The 24,618-nt window shown below is 41.3% G+C and overlaps 1 protein-coding gene and 1 long non-coding RNA gene across 4 annotated transcripts in view; one reads left to right on the plus strand and one right to left on the minus strand.

Annotated features, from left to right (window-relative positions):
- Positions 1-13,994, minus strand: LOC101421982 (all-trans-retinol dehydrogenase [NAD(+)] ADH1B). The gene is made up of 10 exons (XM_004461972.5): positions 13,860-13,994; positions 13,367-13,440; positions 11,252-11,353; positions 10,507-10,645; positions 8,670-8,757; positions 8,350-8,569; positions 7,726-7,986; positions 2,537-2,672; positions 1,779-1,917; positions 1-166 (listed from the first exon to the last, which is right to left on the minus strand). Exons 2-10 carry the CDS (start codon positions 13,382-13,384, stop codon positions 142-144), a joined length of 1,128 nt encoding a protein of 375 aa, XP_004462029.1. The 5' UTR covers positions 13,385-13,440; positions 13,860-13,994; the 3' UTR covers positions 1-141.
- LOC111764988 (uncharacterized) overlaps positions 12,323-24,618 on the plus strand; it is a 15,750-nt gene continuing 3,454 nt past the window's right edge. The window contains exons 1-4 of one of the 3 annotated variants that reach the window (XR_009185411.2): positions 12,323-12,579; positions 12,689-12,906; positions 13,407-13,461; positions 14,970-15,746. This is a non-coding gene — a long non-coding RNA (uncharacterized lncRNA). Of the gene's footprint in view, positions 12,580-12,688; positions 12,907-13,406; positions 13,462-14,969; positions 15,747-24,618 lie in introns of those variants that run through there. The other 2 variants (XR_002797460.3, XR_002797459.3) reach the window with 2 other exon arrangements.

The following is a 24,618-nucleotide window of genomic DNA, read 5'->3' on the forward strand; positions in this document are numbered from 1 at the left end:
CTTCTGTTTCTTTTAGAATGTGCCCATGTTTATTTATTGACAGTACATCTGAAGTGCAGAGTCAATGATGTTGTTTATGTGGTGTTCTATATGATGAGGGCCTGGGGAAGTCAGAAAGTGGCCGAAGGCAAGGCTTCTGCTTCAAAATGTCAGGACAGTACGGATACTGCAATAGAAAATAAAATATATTAAGTGTTTTAACACTCGATATTTGATACTCTTGAGTTGAGGTCTTTCAGAGGAAACCTGGCTGAGTTTCCAGACATTTTTTCCCCATCACTATATATTTATGTACAAACATGTAAAGAGGAATCTCATCCTGGCTCACGTTTTCTTTGAACATATGCTCATTATCACCTTGTAATACAACTTCCTTTTAGACTTCATTTTCTACCAGCATCTTCAAAATATTATTTTTGAAATGCCTAGTGCCTGACATGTTAAAGAAAATAAAATGGCAATGGTTAATAATATGTAATATTTTCTTGCTATCTGCAAGATATCTTGCTATCTGCCATGCACTTTGTAGATGCTTGTCATTCATTATCTCATTTAAACCTCAACCTAAACAAAAATGCCAAGAGACAATGAATAAAATTTATTGACTGCTGAGCTCCATATTATTTATATATATGTATGTGTATCTGTGCATGTATGTATGTGTGTGTGTAAATATGCATGTGTTCTTGTGAGTCAGACCAGTATAACAGAAAGTACATCAGCTTTGCTAAGAAACAGGTCTAAATTTGAATTCTGGCTCTGCTGTTTCATAACTGCATGTCCTCTCTGATTCTCATATTCTCTATTCTTTAATGGTGAAATTAAGATTAGACATGAGTATTCATTGGGAATCATATGAGGTAATGCAAATAAGACACTTTGTATAGTAGTTGGTACTGGGTGAATGCCAGATTCTTGTAAGATTATAAATATAAACATACAAATACTTACTTCCAGATGTAGTGTATAGAATAATACATGTATGTGGTTGTCTAAGATAATATTTAAATTGAAAACGTCATGAGAAGAGTGGAGTTGCAGAAAACGCATGAATAGTGATGTTTGAATATCTGCCTATTTCTAGTTGTGCTGCATATCAACACAGGTGACAAAATTCATCTTATTAGGTGATGGTAAAAGTAAGTGATAGAACTTGAAAATTTTATTGTCTTACATTCCTATTTTTCAGAAACAGCATTTTGGACCCTGCCCCTTTACAGTTATTTCATTTTTGTGAAAAGTTCTTTGAAAATTGCAAAAAGAAATCACAGCAATAATCAGGGATTTTTATAAAAAGCTACTAAGATTTGTAGAGACACAATCCCAATGTAGCTTCACCTCCTCCCATAATGAAAGTTCTGGGCATCCTGATCACAGTCTAAATCTCCATGCATTGAAGGTCAGCCTGCACTAAGGGCCAGGCAGGGGCTGCAGGGGCTCCATGGTCTGAGGATGCGTGGGCGAGTCTGATCCTCTTTCCTTCTGAGGGTGAGCACCCTCCAGTCAAAAGGCTGCATGACTCTAATCAGTCAGGTTTGTAAAAAGTTACAGAATTTGTCTTTAGCAAAATAGGCAATGCAAAGCAACTATTCTTCAATTCTCACACTGTGATATAAAATGTTCTACATGTAAATGAATTGGTAAGGGAAAAGCAAACACCAGCTCTTTTTCTCATCCTTCTACCTTCTCATAGATACGTCTTAATCTCTGAGCAAAAGAAAACATTTTTCTATATTGGCCTCCCTCCCCAGCAAAAAGGAGAAAAAACAGAAATCTACCTCTTTCCAGAGTTAAGCAGGTCAAATCCTTCATTTATTTTTTCAAAAGGTAAAACATGGGTTATTAATGGATCCAGTGGAAACTTTCTCGCCAAAAAATCAGCCACAAGTTTGGGAACAGAATCTTTAGTCTTATAGCCTAAAAAGAGGAAGACATCATTGGTAGATTCAGATGTGGTAAGTACCAGAACTGGAGAGGAAACTTTTTCAAATATAATTTAAATCAAATTGTGTAAGACAAGCTGCATTTCACAGATTGCTATTATTGAGGCTAATAAGTGATACTGTGCTTTAATATCCTTTTACAGCAATTTTACTTTTCTGGTGTTGCTGTGTACTTCCCAGTAAACTAGGGCCCTATTATTAGCTCTCTCATAGAGAAATTATAGTACAGGTGATTAATGCCCAAGTCATGGAGCCAATTTAGCAGTTGTCTAAATTTGGGAAAGAGTATGGACTTGAACTATTGCTATGGATTTCTTGGGTCTTACTGGATATTTCAGTTCCTTATCCTGTCACATGTATAAAAAGAGGTTTTGATATAGGCCCTAGCAACTTTACTGGTACACCAGAAAGTATGTCTCGGGAACTTCATTCTGCATTACTTCTAGGTCTAGCTGATTTAGAGACCAAAGTTACATGAGGACTCTTAACTTATCTTTGACCACATTGGTCTTCAAAACCTGGTCTTGTCAGATGTTAAACAGAACACGTCCTATGTTCAATAAGAATTCATCCTCTTAAACTTAACTACATACCACCAAGAGGTGCCCCTTTCCAAGCGCGTCCAGTCAGCAGCAACATAGGGTTCACAGAGAGGTTTTGGGAAGCTGGAGTCACCCCGATAATGACACTTACGCCAAATGCCTCATGACAGCATAATAGAGCCTCGAGCTGGGATGAAAGAAATATTTAGCATTGTAAAAATAGGTTCTCTTTTTTTTTTTTTTTTTTTTTTAATTTTTTTATTTTTTATTGACTTTGTAATAATATTACATTAAAAATATATATGTGAGGTCCCATTCAACCCCACCCCCCCACCCCCCCTCTCCCCCCCCCCCCAACAACACTCGTTCCCATCATCATGACACATCCATTGGATTTGGTAAGTACATCTTTGGGCACCTCTGCACCTCATATACATTGGTTCACATCATGGCCCATACTCTCCTCTATTCCATCATGTAGGCCCTGTGAGGATTTACAATGTCCGGTGATTACCTCTGAAGCACCATCCAGGGCAGCTCCATGTCCCGAAGACGCCTCCACCTCTCATCTCTTCCTGCCTTTCCCCATACCCTTTGTCCATTATGTCCACTTTTCCCAATCCAATGCCACCTCTTCTATGTGGACACTGGATTGGTTGTGTCCATTGCACCTTTATGTCAAGAGGAGGCTCAGATTCCACCTGGATGCTGGATGCAATCCTCCCATTTTCAGTTGTAATCACTCTAGGCTCCATGGTGTGGTGGTTGTCCTTCTTCACCTCCATCTTAGCTGAGTGTGGTAAGTCCAATAAATCAGATTGTAGGTGCTGGAGTCTGTTGAGGCTCAGGATCTGGCTATCACATTGTCAGTCCAGAGATTCAAATCCCCTAAATATATCTTAAACCCCAACATTAACTGCACCTCCAGCACATTAGCATGAAAGTCTTATGAAGGGAGATCCCATCTGAGTCCAGATTCATCACACATAAACACCATTTCCAAAGAGGGGCCATCTGCCCTGGTAGTTAACCCCATCGGCCATGACCATAACTCCCATGGGTCTCTTTAGCCCTCAGAGGAACCAATATCTGGGGGTTGTATCTGCTTTATCTGTCTCTCTGACTCTGCTCAGTTGTGCATGAGGGCAATCCTTCTGCCAGCCTCCAGACTCTTTTTTAGAAACTCGTAGCCATATAAACTCATTTCTCCTTTCCATTTCCCCCTTACTTTAGGTCAAACAGCATTTTAAAGTCATGGTATTTTATGTAGACATGGATATTCTGCTGATCCGCATTGAACCTTCCGTATAAGGTCATTTTCCAGTTGCATCATCAGTTGGTAGTTGATAGTGGTCCCTCGTTGCCAGGGAGGCTCATCCCCGGGTGTCATGTCCCACGCTGGGGGGAAGGCATTGCATTTACATGCTGAGTTTGGCTTCGAGACTGGCCACATTTGAGTAACATGAAGGCTGACAGAAGGAAATTCCCAGGCACAAAGTTGCTCTAGGCCTTGTTATTATTTTGGGTTTATCAGCTCACAAGCATAGTCATTAGTATCAGGGGCTCACTGTTGAACCCTCACTCCCTCCCGGTCCCCACCACTGTACCTGGGAGACTGTCGCTGCTCCCCTAGGGACCACGACAGAGCACCACTGGCCAGGAACCCAGTACCCCCCCTACTGTGGTTTTTAATTGTTGCCACTATGAGTATATCCAAACATTACCATGCACAAAATAGGTTCTCTTGATCATTCACACTCATGAATACAGTTAGAGTTCATGTGATAGCATCTTAGATTGTGAGTATGTGGAGGGTAGATTTTGTCTTTTGCTTCTTCCTTCTCCTTTCTGCGTACATTAGTGCTGTGGATTTAGGGAATGGGCCGAACATATTTTTAATGAGGGAATGGATGAATGTATTTGTGTGTACATAATTTTTTTATATGTAATAAGGAGGCAAACAACTTTATAAATATCAATGAATCATGTGTGAATGATATACTTCAATAAATATATATATATGCAAAAAAAACAAAAAAACAAAAACAAAAAAAATCAATGAAGTCAGTTTCTCAAAAAGGGTCATTTTTATCATATATTTATTTAGAGATACTTTTATGTATAAATCATGTATTTATTTAGAGATACTTTTAACCTCATACTTAGACCAGGTATTTTGATGGGGAACATGATGTAATGTCAATTACATCATCAAAATTTGTCTTATCAAATTGATGTTTTCCATTTTAATGTATACCTACTTTATTATCCATTTCTAAGTTGTACATGTTGTAAATTTTACTTTTATCTTCTAAAAATATATATCGGTTTTACTTTAAAATTCACCTATTATTCTAGAATCTCAAAAGACAATCTAGAAGACCTTGTCCTCCAGTCATGTTTTAATACATTCTGTAGAAAGAAGACAGTGTAGGATTCCACAGGAATATATATTTATCAGTCCTCTGGATTTGGAGTATGGTTTAGAAGATCATATACCTATAGAAATTGTGGTTATGAGACAGTTGGTATAATGCAATAAATAAGCAATCTAGTCCATGTTAAAATACAGGAGAAAAATAAAATAAAAAGAACCTAAGGGGAAAACTGCCATCTTTCAAAAGTTTGGATTCTCTTGGAAGTTCAGTTGTCTGTGGAATATTGTCCCAGACCAAGGCAGCAAAAAGCATTATTCACAGGGGACTTCTCCACAGCACAAATGCTGCTTGAGCTCACTGTGGAATCTCACCAATGGAGACTGATTGATCTGGGGACTTTGTCAGTAGGTTCTAGAGAATGGTTTGGTGGAACATAGTTGGAAAAACGTTAGACATCACCACCGATGATATTTGTATTTATTCAAAAGTAATATCATGGACACTCCAAAGATGATGTAAATAGTGATGTAACACTATTTCAAGATTGGAAATAGTGTTTTATTATAACAGCACCTAAAATTAATTGAGTACTTATCACTGCCAGATGGCACTGTGCTAAGGATTTTACATGCATACAATGGTATGGAATATTATTAAATATTATGCTTGAAATGCTATGAGATATGTATGGTCTTTTAATACTATTTTACATGAATGTAATGATATGAAATATGTATGTGTTAAATTTTCCTGATAGTATAACCTTTCAATCCTTTACAGGTTTCAACCCCATGTAGATATTTGGTGCCTAGTAAGTGCCAGGAACAGTGATGTCTGCTGTGGAATATCTCATGAAGAATTAATACAGTAACTTTCTTTAGGGCATATTATTGATAACACAATGATATTTTGGTGTAATATTGATCATTATCCCTTTTGGTCAAAGTATGACATGTGAAAAGGAATCTGAATTCATTACACATAAAAATATTAAAACATTGTTGTTAAGAATGTATGCCTCTATGGAATATGAATGTGTTCCTATGGTCATGGGATATTATCTCAGTGGGTGGAGACCCACACAATAACTGACAAAATATTAAATTCACTTCCTGGGGACCCCTGCTAATAGAGTGGCAAGAATCTCTGGAGTACATAGGCAGTGCCTAGCAAAAGAGGACAGACCAGTACACCAGGCCCTTGATATTAATGCTGTACTTATGAACCTTGTTCTGGTAAAATTGAAACTTAACCTAGTAATACATATTGCCTAAAAATTACCACCAGAAAACCTCCTTGCTACTGAAATGTGACCTCTCTCTAAGCCAAACTCAACATACAAGCTCCCTGCTTTCCCTCAGCATGGGAAATGACTCCCTGGGATGGGCTTCTTGGCACCAAGGGACTATTATCAAGTGCCAATTAGTGATGCACCTGGAAAAAGACCTGAACCAAAAGGGAGAAATAATAAACACAAATGAGTTTTTATGGCTAAGATATTTCCAAGTGGGTTGCGAGGGTAGGCTGACCGACGTTTCAGGAGGATATCACTGACTGTCGTAGTAAACAATGCCTCAGGCAGAGGTGCTTCTGAGAGCTATAGAGATGTCTGGACACTATAGGCAGGGCAGACAATCCCACCAAATTGATACACTGTTAGTGGGCTTTGCCTTGGTATATATGATAACCTATCTCCCCAATGTATCAGAGTTGGACTCATACATAATTTCCTTATACATGATTCTTCTTCCCCTTTATTTGAACCTATAATTAGTACTATACCTGTTAAATATATGTCCCAGAGACTTAAATCTTCATCTATTCATATGTCGGTTGAGCCCTGAATCTCAGCAGGGTTGCAACCAACACCTATTCTCCAGTTCATCAGACTCACCCAGGACAACTAATAAAAGGATGATGATTGACAATACCCATCCCAAAAAACAATATCCACAACTGCAAGCAAGACAGTTCCATCTATCTGTTCCATGTGATATAAGCCCCTTCTCAATTGGAAGCAGAGTGGATATCACTATCACAAAATCTTCAAGACTGAAGAATAAACAAACACAAGGGGGAATGCAACTATGGACCAAAGTAGACTTATTATTATTCTAGTAATGGAAGAACTTATAACGGTGATATAAAGACAGTGGTCACCAGAGGTTTTGAGGAGAGGGAGAGGGAAGAATAGGTGTAACATGGGGCATTTTGAGGACATTGGAATTTTTTTCCATGATATTGCAATGACACATATAGGCCATTACACATCCTGTCAAAACCTATAAAATTGTGCAGTGCAGTGTAAACCCTAATGTAAACTATGGACCATGGTGAATAGAAATGCTTCAACATGAGTTCATCAATCGTAACAAATGTACTATATTAATGAAAGACGTGAATGGGGGAAAGTGTGAGAGAGGGAGGACAGAGGTATATGGAAATTCCCTATATTTTTAGTGTAACTTTTATGCATTCTAAAACATCTTTAAAAATAAAGAAAAAATTTTTAAAAAGAATGTGGGAAAAATCAAATTTTCTCAGTTTGAGAATAGAATTTGTATTGTTGATATTTCCTTCAAATTTCAATTTTTGCTATAATTTAATAAAAAATAAATTAATAATGGCTTAATATTAGGTAAACTCTAAAGGGAAAGTATGACTTGAGATTGTTTGGTAAGGAGATGGAATGGAAGATTCTTTATAATAATGACCAAATGAATCATAGGTAAGAATAAGGAGATAGAATATCACAATTCATCATTTTACAAAGTCATACTTACACAAAATTTTTATATTCTGTTGCTTAAAAACATATCCTTGATTAGCAGAGCATGAATCAAGGTATGTCAAGGTACATACCTCAGTGTCAAACCGACCAATAGCTTCAAATGAAAAGTCCACGCCACCCCCGGTCATTTCCTTCAGCACCTCATGGATAGGTTTCTTGAAGTCCTGAGGGTTGATGCACTCAGTGGCCCCCAGCTCTTTGGCTGTTGCAAATTTGCCTTTGTTGATATCCACCCCAATGATCCTGGCCGCTCCAGCTGCCTTACAGCCGATGACCGTAGACAAACCGACTCCTCCAAGGCCAAACACGGCACAAGTGGAGCCCGGGGTGACCTGTAATTTCAGAAAAGACAAGAATGTATTAAGTAATGATTAGAAAAAGTTTAAGCTGGATAAAGTACCAACTGTTTGCCATTTTCAAGAATTACTTGGACTCCCAGGTCCAAACTGCTTAAGTATCAACAGCTTGCTCATATCAGAAAAGCTGGTTAATTTCTTTAGAACATGCTTTCAAGTCTTTTGGAAACCAGATTCTACCCATAATTACATCCCAAATTCTATAGAATATTCCAACGCTCTTATAGTAGCTTGGGGGGAATGCTATCTCTTAATTTAGAGTAATGAATCATGATTCCTGGGGAAAAATGTTTCTGACAGACCAAGTGTGTCTGGAGTTACTCCTGTGGTCATGCCTACTTTGGCAACGTTGACTGCAGACCCATAGCCAGTAATAAATGCACAGCCAATGAGGCAGACTTTCTCCAGAGGGGCAGCTGCATCAATCTTGACCACCGAGATCTCATCCACCACTGTGTACTCAGAGAAGGTGCTGGTGTTGATGAAGTGGTGGATGGGCTTCCCTCTGCAGGTGAACCTGGTGGTGCCATCCTGCATGGTCCCCCGAGGACTGGACATTCTGGTCAGTGTAACACACAGACAGAGGCAAAAGGGCATGAGACAGGAGCTTACCTAATGTACAAACTCATGGTTCTACATGCAAAGTATCAGAAACCTACTTTATTTTCACACAGAAATTGCCTTCTGGGTTTTCACAAACAACACATTTTCCACACTGCGGAATCGACAGTGGAATAACTTTATCACCTGGAAGAGATAAAGCAAATCCTTTTTCAATTTATACACAAGAATTAATAAACCAAGAACTTTTAAGAATAGAGGCATATGTCTTAGAAAGATCCCCCGAGAAATCGAATGCATTCACTTCTATGTCACTGCCTGTCCATTTGGTTTTTTATGGGCCAAAGATTTTTTAAAATGCAAATATGGAAAACAACATGAATTTGTAGTATTTCTACTGTATGGATAATTATCTATTATTATGTCTAGATCTCTACTAGTGCTTTATACCCTCCATCTCATTTAAATCTTAGTTAATTAAATCTTAAGTTTTCTCACTGTAAGCTTTAATATAAATTTTAGAAGCATAATGACCATCATAGTGTGATCTGATATTTTGAAATAGCTTGGTTTACAGTAATGCTGAGTTTTGAGCATCATGATTTATAAATTCACTTGCTTATCTTTTTATGAAGTAAATGTTTATTTTTTATTTGGTACTTTAAAAGGAATACTAAAAATAATGGGACACAAAATTATTGGAGAAATTTTACTCTGACTACTTACCTCAATCTTTCCTAAAGCAGGTAATTTTGTGTAGAATAAGATATCCTCACTTAAATGGATGTAGGCCATGAACTTAATTTGTGAATTATCTCTTTTACCCCTTTTATGGGAAGGTAGGGTGTAAGGTAAGGGTATTATTTTATTATATACATTTTTGTAAAAGGTAAATCCTAAAATTTCAAACTCAGACCAGACAACTTATTTTTTACTGTTCAGTTATGCTTAACTGGTCAAGTAAATATTTGGTAAGTATTTAGGAAAGGGAGAAATTGTATCTATTAGCTAAAGAGACTTTTTAAACACCATTTTTGTTTTTAATTATCCATGCCACCTGTTCAATATGAGCAAATTAATGATTGACTCATTACATTTAATAGATAATCTTTAGGTAGAAATGATAACATGGACATTTCCTCTTGTATTCACCCCTTATCTCTAAAATACCCATCTTTATTAATATATAATAAAATTAGGATAAAGAAATGCTAAAAATAAAATATTTAGTCGATAACTTGAAAATCAGACATTTTTAGCTATGGCTAAAGGTAATAAAAGAGACACTCTTCTGGAGGATTCTTTCTGCCAGGTCTCCTCACTCTGGTCTGTCATTTGTTCCATGTTCAAGAAGGGAGGCCATGTAGGAAGAGGAGTCAGTGGACAGGCTCCAGTGCTGGACACAAAAGATACCATGATGATTCCACCAGAGCCTCACAGCCCCATCCTGTGAACTCAGTAAATCACAATTACCATACACTAACCAAAATATTGACATCTTTTTGTTCTCTTGTCTCATATAGATTTTTGTTGTCTCACTTGTGGTTCTGTTTTGGCCCCTGAAGGTAGACAGTGCTCAAGAATACTAAGATGGCAGTTGTTAGAGTATGAACCCCAGAAGGCAGTTACTCTTTCTCCTTTGTCCCAGTATCCCCAGAATCTAACATGGGGCCTGACATTTAGTGGGAACTCCACAAGCCACGTTTAAGGAGAGAATCAGGAGGTCAGGCCTGTGTACCTGGACACAGGAAGGACCTGAGGCAAGAAGAGAAAACAAGCCATGTCCAATCCCAGCTCAACCATTTGCTGCTTCTGGGACCTCGGGCAGGTCTTTCATTTCTCCCTGCCTCAGTTTCCTCACTCAGGATAGATTTCCTTACCCAGGTCCTTGGAGGACCTGAACTGAGACACAATCCCTGAGTGTGAATCCTGTACCTGGTTTGACTGTAGTCACCCCTTCACCAATGCTTTCCACGATACCAGCTCCCTCGTGACCTAAGATCATAGGAAGTGGTTTGACAAGTGTCCCAGTAACCACATGGTCATCTGAGTGACAGATCCCTGTGGCCACCATCTGCCAGAGAAAGGGGAAATAATTTCATTCAGAAAAATATATGGCCCCCAGAAAGTCTTAATGCATCCAGTTCCCTGAGTCAGGCTTGTATTTTACCAGAATTTTGGCAATTCCTATTCTTACCAAATAAAAAATTTAAATTACTCCTGAGATTTATCAGTATAGAATCACCCTGTACTTTCCTTTCTAGCATTAGAGAAGCTGCTATAATCTGCAGAAAATTGTTTCTGTGTATACAATAATCATCCTCTCTGTAGAAGTAGAAATTGCTAACAACAAAAAAATAGACCTTTATATTCTAACATCAACTGCTCATCGATTTTCAAATCTTGATACATATCCTTTTGCACTGTATTTCTGTACAAATAGTTTTATATTTCTCAAGATTATACTCTATATTTTTACTAGGATTACTTTGATCACTAAAAATTTAATAACGTATGCTATTTATATCTTTTCTTGACAACCAATATAATTCCATAACAATGATTACCATGATTTTTTTTTTAAAGTCTCCTCTCAATAGATTTTTGGTTCTTCCCACTTTTAACATACTTCAATTTTTAAAACTTACAAATTCAATAGAGTTAGAAAAGGAAGTTTCACCTTAATACGAACTTCATAGGCCTTGGGGGGCGCAACCTCCACCTCCTCAATGGAAAAAGGTTTGTTTAGCTCCCAAAGTACAGCTGCTTTGCATTTTATCACCTGGAAAATCAAACACAAGATTATACTTGTTTTCCCAATCTTGAAGTCAGGGATTTTTTTCTTTCTGTCTTTGTACTGCAACATTTTGCCCCCTGTGTAATACAGACCTCTGTCATATAGAAATGAACAAGTTCCGGCTAGGGAAATAATAAAAATCATTGTTCAAACCAGGTAAAGCAATGATAATTGAAGCAGAATGAACCATAATCAACACTGAGATACTGCTGAATGTATTTATCAAGGTCATTTTTGCATTTCATTTTTCTCTCTCTCTCTATAGATATATTATAATGCTGTCTTGCAATGAGTTGTTGTCCCACGATTGTTGGCTTGTACATGAAATTATGCTTCACTGTTATTTCATTGGTATTGCAGATATTTATCTATTTACATAAAACCTACTTCCCTCTTTATCAAATTTATGCTTATTCCAAAGCAATCTGAATTTGTGATAACAGGAAATATTTGTCTTCTGCCTAGGGAAAGTTTTGTCTCACTGTTCCCCTGCCTGCGTCTTTCTTTGATGGTTTCTTTCCTAGACTTTATGTGTGCTCTTCTTTGCATTACTTATTTGGAGCATAGCTTAAGTAAATCTGCTTTATTTTCTGAGCAAAAAATATTCTGTAGCACAACCTTCCAGAATACGTTTAAACCAAAAGTGCACAGATTTAAGCTAGAAGGTATAAAATACAAATACATACTCTCATATGACTACATATATAGTTTAAAATCAGGAGAACTATACTTGTGTGGGAATTTCTAGCTCAGAGAGCTTAACCATAGATATTCTTCCAAAGAAGAAATAAACACATATTTTCAATGTTTGGGAAAGCTCTTAAAACCTGTTTTGTGGGTAAAGCTACTGAAACCTTCAGCCTTGCCGGGCTGCGCGCTGCCAGATGAGCAAACTCTCAGGCATGCACACTTTAGGGCACACCCTAAAGATGGCGCACCGGCAGAGAGCGGAAGTGATCAAGCGCCACCTTCCTGCCTCCGTCTGTTAGCATACAGTCCAATTTAAAAATTACACATAAGCTACACTGTGCTAGCTAGCGCCAATAGCTAACCAACACCTCGCTATTTATTGTATATAAGCCGCTGATCTTGCGCAATAGAGTAGATTTGTGTCTTGAACCGGTCTCCGGAGTGTCGTGCTTTACTCCATCTCCCTTATCCCAGCAGGTAACCGAGTTCAACATTGTTTCAATTAGGCAAAGTCTGTACAGGTAAGAGTACTTTTTAAATAAAGTATTGACATGCCTACGAATATGAAATCAACAATATGATTAATATTTGTTCCTTTGAAATTTATTTTCAAATACTTCCAATTTTCAGGTTTTTTGCTTTGGCCAGTGCCCAAATAAATATGAGAACTTGGAATATGTGCACTGAGGGCAGTAGGTCCTTGAGTGTTGGTGCCTCTGAGATGTCAAACTCATTGTGGCCTGTTCAGAGACTTTCCGTGCTTGATCTTTAACCCTTACAGAGATGCTACCAGGGTGGAACCTTTAAATTCTGACCTTTACAGATGAAAATATTGAGACTTAAATTGAGTGAGTACTTTTGCTACAGTCACAGATCTGGCTGTCCCAAGAATTAAGATGCATCCATCATTACCTTTTTATTATCATATAACTGATTTAAATTATGGTTTTTGAATATGAAGATAATTTCTTGACTAAAGGCATTTCTAATTTAGGTTTACAAAATATCATGATATACTTATATAAACTATCATTCTGACAAGTGCACATTTACTTAAAGGAAGGAGAGAAATCTAAATAGGTGCATATGATGTATATTCTAGTAAGATAAATGGGAATAGTCTATGTCCATTACAGTTTAGGATGCTTTGCATATTGTCTCATAATTTTATATTTCACTATATGTTGTTTTGAATTTAAATATGAATATAAATCACTCACTTAAAATCTGTTTATTATATAATAACATTAAATTTTACTTAATATATGAAGGAGAAAATATTTCCAAAATAAAGTGGTTTTTGCTTACTTTTCCTGCTGTACTCATGTTGTTTCTATTTTCTCAACAGACAGGAAACTGATGAAATCTTGTGGACTTCTTTCCTGTTTCAGAATACAAAGCAGGTACAGTCTTAAATACTTGGTATGCATTTGTTAACACCTGGTTCTACACATGATCTGAGGTCTTTAAGCCCCACCCACCAGTTAAGTCACAGACCAGGTTGAATTATTTATGAAAGCACTCTGTATCATTAATAAAAACTAAATTTTATTTGCAATATGCTATATTCATATACTGCACATTGATTTCATTAGGTTAAATATTTCCACACACATAAATTCAAATCACACTCTTTCTTTACTCTACTTCATGTTTCTACTTCCCCAATCCCACAAGCATAGTTCAGAGTTCTAGTTTCTCCTTGTCTGCACTAAACTCCAACTTCCAATGCATTTGTTGCAGTTAGATAGGGAGAGTAATGGAACAGGACAGATGAGGCAGGGCAGAGAGAGCTACCAACCTGAGGAAGGTGCGTGATTCAGCAGTCTCTTCTTCAGAGTAGAGGAGTTTTACTCTGCTCTTCTCAATTCCAGTGAGCACTGAGTGAGCAGGTCCTTCTCTCAGACAGTGATCCAAGGACTGTGAGGATGGCAAAGATAATTGATGGACTTTACCCAGTCCAAGAGGCATCTGGAGCAAAGGCTACATTCATGACCTTTGGGTCCATGCGGACCATATTTCTTTGTGGTATGTGAACAAGGACACATTCTTTACCTGGTTTGTGTCTTAATTTCCATCTGTCTAAGCTGAGAATTAATAATAACACCCACTTCATAGTACTGGTGAATAAATGAGAAAATCCATAAAGCACTTTTTTATCTAACTAAGCAGATAGGAAAACCCTAAATAAATGTAATAATTATTATTCATGAAAGAAAGATCACAATCCAAAGGCAATAGGGATACACAGGCAACCAAGTATCTTTCATGTCAATCTGTCTAGGACTGTATGTTAGGTATAAGATAGCAATTTGGGAGCAGAGAAAGAGATGGGTTATTGTGCCCAGAATTATAAAATCTGAGTTTAAAAATGTTTTTTAGAGGCACAAGCATTTAGATTATAAAATTATCTTGGCAAATAGAGAAAAATCCTCACTTTGGCATTTCTCATGTCTTTGATTCCTTGTAACAAGTATGTGTAGAATGTCCAGGGCATAGGAGTATGATTTTTCTTTCATCTGCTCTTGGAAGTCCTGTAAAACATAGTGCACATATTTATTATATTTGATAGTCTGTCACATGGATATTATAAAACAAATGACATATCTTTCTAGTATTGACCTGAGGTTAATTTAAAGATTGGTTCATGCAGGGTGAGCAGTGTTTTATGATACAGTTCTTGCAAGTCACACCAAATTGGAAAGCATTTCCCCATCAAAAAAGCAAGGAGGACCTATGATTTCAGAGTGCTTCTAGTTAGGAAGGTTTTCAGGAAAGTAGAAAATCTCAAATCTTATGTCTGGCATTCAAGTTCCTTCAACATCTTACTCTAAATTTCTCATCCACCTTGCTCATTTTTAGTGCCAATGTTATTTAAACATCTGCATTTCCATTTCTCCCCAAAATGAAGCCCCTTCCTCACTCAAGACCTTGCTCACGGGAAGCAGACTTGGCCCAATGGATAGGGCATCCGCATACCACATGGGAGGTCTGCAGTTCAAACCCCAGGCCTCCTTGATCCGTGTGGAGCTGGCCCAAGCACAGCACTAATGCATGCAAGGAATGCCGTGCCACGCAGGGGTGTCCCCCACATAGGGGAGCCCCATGCGCAAGAAGTGTGCCCCATAAGGAGATCCACGCAGTGCGAAAGAAAGTACAGCCTGCCCAAGAATGGTGCCGCACACATGAAGAGCTGACACAACAAGATGACACAACAAAAAGAAACATAGATTCCCAGTGCGGCTGATAAGGATAGAAGCGGTCACAGAAGAACACATAGCAAATGGACACAGAGAGCAGCCAATGTGGGGGAAGGGAAGAGAAATAAATAAAAAATAAATCTTAAAAAAAAAAAAAAGGACCTTGCTCACCATGTTCTTTCTCTCTCTGTCCACCTGTGAGCTCCATCAACTCCAACCCTGAAACCCAGGTCAAGGCCCTGCTTGTGGAGATATGATCAATTTATCTCACAGTCACCCTCCCTTCCCTGCATCCCTTTAGCACTAGCACCCCTCCTCTGGCACTAGGACCCATTCTGTTATGTTGCCCTTTGTGTTTAGTGTGGAGATCAATCTCTCAAACTCTACTGGAAATTTCTGGTCAGCATCTTTTAAAATTTCATTGATAGTTTCAATTACACCTCGTACAATGCCATGTATACAACAGGTATTTTCTAATTATTGAATTGCTGTGCTCATTTGCCTTAGGGCAGGAATACCTTAGGAATAATATAATGAATGAGATCTAGTACCTTCCTATTAGGGCTTAGAAATTAATAGTGGGTAAGCAGAGGTCAGCTAGACAAGACAAAATTCTCCTGTGAGAGGCAAAGTGACCCATCTCTCTGTAGAGGTTTACAAAGTGGAAATCAGGAGAGGAAGACCCAAGCTGGTCTTTTCCTTGGAGCCTTCTCAATATGTGACTCCATGCCTGGCCCACAGCATGTGCTTAGATGTTGGTTGACTGAATCAAAGGAACAATTTATATTTTGTCAAGATACATTGAAAGAAAGTAGGATATTTTAAGGACTTGTGTGGAAGCAAATGTTGTGTATGAGAGGTATGGCTGGATTCAATAGCATTGACAAATACCCTTGGTCATATCATTTTCTTTTAATCTCCTGCTTGTTATGTTTTCTGTTATACCCTCTACGATACCTGGAAAGCTAGGATTTGTGGTATTTATAAATATTACTACCATATTTTCAACCCTTCATAGAACTGGAATATACCATTCATGAGATTCTCTCACTCACACATCATATGGCTTCATGAAGTTCCTCAGCTACATTGGGACAATCTTCTGTGTGACAGGTGACCTTCTTTGATGTCATATGGCAATTGTTCTGTTCTTACCTTTCTCTTTTGCTTTTTCTACTGAAGATTAAGATGGGCAGATGTGGAAAGCAAAGGGCCCAGGAAAGGGTATCAGCATTCCATTATCAGGAGGACCATGGAATATCATGTAGATTAACCATATGGTAAATCTCTCAAGGTCACACAGTATCACTGTCTCTATAATCTACCACCAGTTTTATATCACATTTTAATTCAATCCTCTATCATCTACTGAATTTAGATTCTCAGGAAAGAAAATCTGATTGGCTCAGCCTGGTCAAGGAATCACCAAGTGATAGGTAGAATAATGTCCCCAAATGTGTCTGTGTATTTATCATTGGAACCTGTGAATTTGTCACTTCTCATGACAAAAGGTTTTTGTAGATATGAATATACTAAGCATTACAAATATTAAAAATAACCTGAATTTTTCAGGCATCCCTAATCATATGGGTCTTAAAATTGGAGAACCATTTCAGGCTGTATTTAGAGAGACTGACATGACTTAAGAGTCGATGTTTGCTTCATTCCTTTTCTATTGCTATTGTGACTAATTACCACACACTCTCTCAGTATGTTAGTAGGGAGGCAAGAAATGGTATCCAACATTGTCTCATCTAATTAATTTCTTAGAATTAACATATGAGATAGAGATCACTATGACCATTTTAGAGATGGTAACACTAAGGCTTAGAAAGTTTCCTTAAATTTCCCAAAGTAATATAGCAAGTGGTAGAGTCAAAATTCTGGGAAACCTAACTCCATAGTCTATGTACCTACCACTAAGCAGCAGCGGCTGTCAGTACCATAATAGCTCATTTTCTTCTGACTATTACTATTACTAAGTAATATTGTTCAAATTGCTTGACACACATCAGCTCATTTACACTTCTCTATAAATTTATGAGGTAGTTGTTACTATTATCCCTATATTACAGACAAGTATTTTTCATCCATCTTGATCATTATTAAAACTACTTTTTGGGTCTTATAGCACAGTTTTTCAAAACATACAAACCTTCTTTCTATCTAAGTTGCTTGAGAAACAGCTCATATTCTATCAAATATTGATACAGTCCCTGGACATTTTATACCCAGCCACAAATCATCTTACTCTTTGACTTTTTCAGTAAGGGCTGTGTATGTGCTGCTGAGTATACCTGCCACACTAGAGATTTCCATTCTGAGGAACTCCTTCAAACTTTCCAGGGTGAGAACAACAGCTTCTTCTGTCCCATGTATTTCTTTTTATTTTATTTTTAAAATATTTTTATTAAAGTATACCATTCATACATAAATATGCATAAACAGTAAAGATATAGTAAAGATTGTGAATTTACAAAATAAACATACATAACATCGTACAGGGGTCTCACACATCATTCCCTCCACCAACACCTTGCATTGTTGTGAAACATTTGTTACAAACTATGCAAGAGCATTGTCCAAATATTACTACTAATTATAATCCCTATCTTACATTTGGCATATTTTCCCCCAAACCACCCTATTTTTTAAAAATATATTTTTATTACAGAGGTTTTGAAGTTACAAAACAATCTTATACATGTGTAGAATTCCCATACAACACCCCTTCACCAACACACCATACCGTGGTGAAACATTTGTTATAGATTATAAAATATCATCAGACAATTACTGAGGTTGCGGCTCGCTGGGTGAGGATTCCGCAGAGGGGCCGCAGGCAAGTAACGACGAGGGGAAGAACCCACACGGAGACGAGGCTGATGGCGCAGGTCTGATTTAATGAGGAAGTGCTTGACAATATAAGCCCGAGGGAACGGGGGTGGGGCTAGCATGGGGTGAGAGCGGATTGGTGAGCACGGGCAGAATACCCTTATATGGCCAGGAGATGCAGCGCTGCAGACTAGTGGGTGGAGACGGGGCAGAGGTGGGCCGGCGAGGGGGCGTAGCTGGGGGCAATGTGAGGGCGGAGTCACCCGTACCAGGCAGAGGGCATAGTCACCCATTCCCGCCACCCCTCCGGGGCAGCTGTGGCACCTTACAGCTGCCCCGGGCTGGCCACAGAGGTTAACCATACCTCGGCCTGCTTCCTCTCCTCATCTCCCCCTTCTTTCTTATTTAAGGACAACGCTGCGGCGGTGATAAGCCGGTTTTGATTACGCAGGTGGGAGAGGGCCGAGAGCGTGCGCTTAATAGCAATAGCTATGAGGAGAGTGCCTAATAGTACCATGCCGTAGAACAGCACGTTAGCAAGTTGGAATAGACTCGCAAACGTTTGGGCTAGCTGGGTAAGGAGGTTGCCAGAAACTATAGGGACGGCAATGTTTTGCAGGGTGGTTATATGGGTTTGGAGGGAGTGGGTGGTAGCTCGGGAACGGGGGTTTCAGAACATGTAGGGGTAGGTTACCAGGCAGTTGCGGGTGGTGAAAAGGAGCGCATCAGGGGGAGGCTCAACAGAGACGTTAAGTGGGGCTTGCCGGGGTAGAATGCAAGGATCACACGGGAGGCTGAGGTTGCAGGAGGAGTGAAGGATGCGGGAGAAGAGAGGGCTGGATGGTGTGAGAAAGAGGAATCCAGGGGGCCGTTGGACGGCGGCCCAGAGCTCCATGCCTTGACCTGTGGTGGCAAGCGAGAGCATGATTATAAGCAGGGGTATTACGCCTTGGGGTTTTTCAGCGATGCGTTGCTGCACCTTGGCTTGGTGGTAGAGTTTGATGATCATATCTAGACCATCCTTCTCCTCCATCGATGCCTGTTTCAGTTGGTGACACAGGGCTCTCATGCGGCGGCGTTCTTTCCTCGTGGTTGGCCGCTGTGGAGGTGGCTGGTTTGACGTTTCAGCCCAGGATCCAGATTGGCTGGGAGGCATCTTCTGGAAAGACACAAGCAAAACCTCTCCCTTGGGTGAGGAGGGGGCTGGGCCCTCTCCAGACATTTGTTTCTGGATCCTTCCAGTGGACCATCGGCATGGGTGTGGGCAAATAGGATGGTCCCCAGTGTTTGTGGATGGCCGAGAGGCCCTTGCCGTCAAATGTGAGGAGGTTAAGGTAGATGAGACATGCTGTGATGATCTCATCTGGAGTGTGGTGGGGATGGGTTTCCCTCTCCTTTTGTATTAGAGTTTTCAGGCGATGGTGTGTGTTTTCAATGATGGCTTTTCCTTGAGGGTTGTATGGGATGCTAAAGTGGTGTGTGATGTTGTACGTCTGAAGAAATAAGTAAAAGCTATTGCTGTGGTAGGCGGGCCTGTTGTCAGTTTTTAGGTCCCAGGGGACGCCCATGAACAGAATGGCCTGTCTCAGGGCCTTGATGGAGTATTTGGCGGACTCCCCTGGGAGGGCGGCCACATAGGTGAGATTGGAGTATGTGTCTATAATGACGTGGGCATACTTAAGCCTCCTGAAAGAGGGGACGTGCGTAACGTCCATTTGCCATCTGGAGTTGGGCTTTAGGCCTCTGGGGTTGACCCCCTGGGGCTGCAATGGCCCAAGTGGAAGGAAAGGCGCGCATGTTTTGCATGCACGCACCAGGTGCTTGCAAGTTTCTATAGGCAAGTCTGGCAGCAGGTGCTTTAGTGAGGCTGCCGAGAAATGGAACCTGGCGTGCAGGAATTTTGCTTGATTTATGTGGTCTCCCGCCGCGATAAGGGCATGGACAGAGACTGCGCGGTCCGCCAGCTCGTTGCCTGCAGCCAGGGGTCCCAGTAGGGATGTGTGGCTTCTGATGTGCGCAATGTACCATGGCTTATATCTGCCCTCCAGCAGCTGCTTCAGAGCGGAGAGCACTGCATCGAGGGGTGTGTCCTCCGGAAAGAAGGTGGCATGGGCGATAGTTTTGCAGACCTGCATTGTGTATAGGCTGTCCATGAAAATATTTACGGGTTGGTCTGCGAAGGCATGGAGGCAGGCGATGACTGCTGAAAGCTCGCCTGCCTGTACGGAGTCTGGGTTAGTGAAGACCTGTTTTATTGGAGACAAATGTGGTGAAGTCCTCATCCTTTCTTTGAATTAGCTTAGTAAATTTCTGTTTTTATTGGCGGAAGGCCTTAAGGGCGACAGCGCGCACTTGATCCCAGTGCACTGCTGGGGCCTGGCCGTATACGGCCGGATTGGCATATGCTCCCGTGCCTAGGAAACAATCCGCGTGTAGCAGAACGCCATTTTGCCTGTTGGTTTCACCCTGAAGCTCGGCCTGGTCCTGATAGTGTGCTCTCCAGTTCACAAATTGTCCCAGGGTTAAGATTGCTCGAGCCAAATTAAACCAATCCTGGGGAATGTTTAGGTTAATTGAAATGTTGTCTAACAATTGCTGCATGTAAGGGCTACCTAGCCCGTCCTCCCTGACTGCTTCTCTGAGCCGTTTAAGTTCAGCATGGTCATGGGGGTACCAGGGCAGGGGCCTTTGCGGAGTGCACATTAGGTTTAGGGGGTAAACCTGGGGCCCCGCGGTAGCGTGGGCCTCCTGGGGTGATTGGTCCCGTTGCCTGTTGTTATAGGCTCGGGTTTCACAGAGAGTCTGGAAGTAAACTGCCGCAGTGCCTGCTCCGCCCCTGGGGTCCCCAAAGTGGAAAGAGGCAGACCTAGGCGGGGCAAGCGTAGCGCTCATCACCATTAGTGGCGAGCCTTGGTAAGGCGGCGCTGTTGGAGGCTGCGAAAATGGGTTGGTTGAGGGCAGCACGGGTGGCGGCAGCCTGGGTGGCGCGGAGGCGCCTCCCTTGCACTCCGGGCTGTCCTCCGTATAGGCAGGAGGGGCATCCGGGTAAGTTTTTTACGCGGCGGTGGGCTGCGCGCCATTTTGGGTTTCAGGCAGAAATGGAGGCCACTGGTCGCCATTTTTTGCGTCACTCGGAGAAGAAGGCGAAAGTTCGCCATTTTGTGCTTTGAGCGGAAAAGAAGGCGGAAGTTCGCCATCTTGGTGGCTGTCCTCAGGCTCCGGCAGAGTCACGGCATCGAGGGCGCTATTGAGCCGGGCAACAAGAGACTTGGAGTCGTCGCCTGACTCCCCTCGGCCCTCCTCGCAGGAAAAGACTGCGGGGGACGCGCTGCCTTGAAGGCAGGAGCGGATGGTAATGAGCGTAGGGATGAGGCCAGGTGGGAAGCACTTGTGCTCGTGCTCCGTGGCGGCCGACACACGGTCAATAAGCAACCGGTATGTGTTGGGATCCCAAAGGTTGGCTGTAGACAGCCAGGGGTTGAAAGGGACTAAGAGGTTCCAGTAGTGCTGTAGCTGTTGAACTGAAACCTTGCAGCTGTGGCACTCAAGGACCGCAGCAAGCGCCCGAACCTGCGGGGCTTGGCAGCGAGTGAGTGAAGCTCCCATGCCGGGCCACGGGGTTACTTACCTGGGCGGAGATTCTCAGCTTGCCCTTGCCCCACGTTGGGCGCCAGTTGAGGTTGCGGCTCGCTGGGTGAGGATTCCACAGAGGGGCCGCAGGCAAGTAACGACGAGGGGAAGAACCCACACGGAGACGAGGCTGATGGCGCAGGTCTGATTTAATGAGGAAGTGCTTGACAATATAAGCCCGAGGGAACGGGGGTGGGGCTAGCATGGGGTGAGAGCGGATTGGTGAGCACGGGCAGAATACCCTTATATGGCCAGGAGATGCAGCGCTGCAGACTAGTGGGTGGAGACGGGGCAGAGGTGGGCCGGCGAGGGGGCGTAGCTGGGGGCAATGTGAGGGCGGAGTCACCCGTACCAGGCAGAGGGCATAGTCACCCATTCCCGCCACCCCTCCGGGGCAGCTGTGGCACCTTACAGCTGCCCCGGGCTGGCCACAGAGGTTAACCATACCTCAGCCTGCTTCCTCTCCTCAAATTACAACCAACCATGGTCCATAACATACTGTTGGCCAACTTTCTCCATACGCTTCCATTATCAATACAGTATATCTTTATCATTGATGCAAAAATATTATAGTATTGCTGTTAATCACAGTCTATAGGTCACACCAATTGTAGTTTTCCCATACTTCTCCACATTGCCACCACCCTACAATAGTGATGTACATCTGCTATAGCTCACAGAAGGACACTCCTTCATTTGTACCCAAAACCACAATTCTCATCCACCTCTTGGTTCACTGTGTTATTCAGTCCCTAGATTATTCTTTTCTTTTTTATTAAGAATTTTTTTTTTATTTCTCTCTCCTTCCCACCCCCCTCTGGCCCCAGTTGTCATTTATCTGTGTCCATTTGCTGCCGTGTTCTTTTGGTCCACTTCTGTTGTTGTCAGTGGCACAGGAATCTGTGTTTCTTTTTGTTGCATCATCTTGCTGCCTCAACTCTCCTTGTGTGCAGCTCCATTCTTGGGCAGGCTGCACTTTCTTTCACACTGGGTGGTTCTCCTTATGGGGCGCATTCCTTGTGTATGGGGCTCCCCTACGCAGGGACACCTTCTGCGTGGCACAGCACTCCTTGCGCACATCACCACTGTGCATGGGCCAGCTTCACACAGGTCAGGGAGCCCTGGGGTTTGAATCTTGGGCCTCCCATTTGGTAGACGGACACCCTATCCACTGGGCCAAGTCCACTTCCCCTCTAGATTATTCTTTAGCTTTCTTTCAAATGACATTTACTGCTCCACACTACCCTTTTGGCCACTATCCCATTTATAAACCTACCTTGGGCAGGAATGGAACTATAGTTGTGAGCAGCAATCTATGCCTTGTGGGTCCAAAATGACTATAGTTTTCTAGGTAAACTGACATAACACCAGACCCTCTCCTGCCAGGGGTGGGAATGGACCCCCTAGAGTGCCCAACAATATAATCCTTGTGGGCCGAACAGGCATGCCGTTGCCATGAAAGACTGAGAGTACTGTCTCTTCTGCCCTTTAGTGGGTTTGAATGGAGCTGCCAATGCCCAACAGTTCAGTCCCTGTAGGCCAAAAGTAACTGCTATTGCCCAGGGAGCCCAAGGATACACCTCACCTCATAATCATACTAGTGTGCAGGCACACAGCCCCAGGTGACATTCAGTCAATGCTGGTGGAGAGCAACTGCCATTGCCTGGAGAGGCCGGTGCAGATCCCACCAACTTCCACTCTGCTGGAGGTGGAGCTGGAGCCTAAGCTAGGGCTGCAGTCCAATCTCAGTGAATAGAAGCCAGTTCCTAACTTCATTTGGATTTTCAGTCAGCCAGGCTTCCCCTCTTACTGAGGGTATTGTAAAAATGGTGGCCACCAGACTCTTTCTAACTTGGAAATGCTCAAACCCTTGCTGTTTCTTGGATTGTACTTTAGCACCTGAGTCCACTAATCAGTAGCTGAGGTCAGTGGACAACTTTCTCTTCCACCACCAGTTATGAGAAATGGAACTTCTAATTCTAGCCATGTCAGCTTGTGCCATGACAGTAGGATGGGCACTGTCCTCTGCAGCATAGCTTGCAATTTCCCAGAGATTTGGTGCAGGTCCCCCAGTTTCCTCCCTACCAGACTTGGAGCTGGGGTTTAGGCTAAAGCTGCAATCCAATCTGGGTGGTAAGAAGCCGGTCTGTACCAGCACTGTGATTTTCAATCAGGCCCACTTCCCCTCATGCCTGGAGCGGAGTCAAAATAGCAGTTACCAGACTCATTCTGACCTGGCCAGACTCAAAGTTTAGTTTTATTCTTTATACTCTGCCACCATCTTGGCTCCACCCCTCCCCATGTTTTCTTTTCAATGAACTAATATTTTAGATTTGTGGAGAAGGCATCAGCAATTAGCTTCTGAAGAAAAGGTATCGTAGGAGGTAAAATTTTCAGTATATTTTGGGTTCTATTAGGTTTCATTCCTGTATGGCCAATTTAAACTCTCAAGAGATAATTTCTATTCAAAATATATTTTTGGATATTTTTCCCATATTAGAAAAATTGTGGGTTTATAGAAGAATTATGCATAAAATACAGGATTCCCATACAGTACACTATTATGAATACATTGGTGTGGAAAACTTATTACAAATGATCAATTGATGACAGCACAATTTTATAATTGTACAATTAACTATAGCTCATAATATAACTTAGGCTTCACTATTTGTGTAGTTATCAGCATTTCAAATAGGAATCCTATAAATTTTAAGTTTTAATGCTCTTTTCCCTGTCTAAACCCCTTCCCCTTGTAACCTATAATCTCAATTCTGACTCTATGAGTTTGCTTATTCTAATTGTTTCAAATCAGTGATATCACACAATATTTGTCCTTTTGTGTCTAGCTTATTTCACTCTGCAAGGTGTCTTTAAGTTTCATCCATGCTGTCA

The sequence above is a fragment of the Dasypus novemcinctus genome, chromosome 1 (genome assembly GCF_030445035.2).
Source record: "Dasypus novemcinctus isolate mDasNov1 chromosome 1, mDasNov1.1.hap2, whole genome shotgun sequence".
In the NCBI taxonomy this organism is placed as follows: domain Eukaryota; kingdom Metazoa; phylum Chordata; class Mammalia; order Cingulata; family Dasypodidae; genus Dasypus; species Dasypus novemcinctus.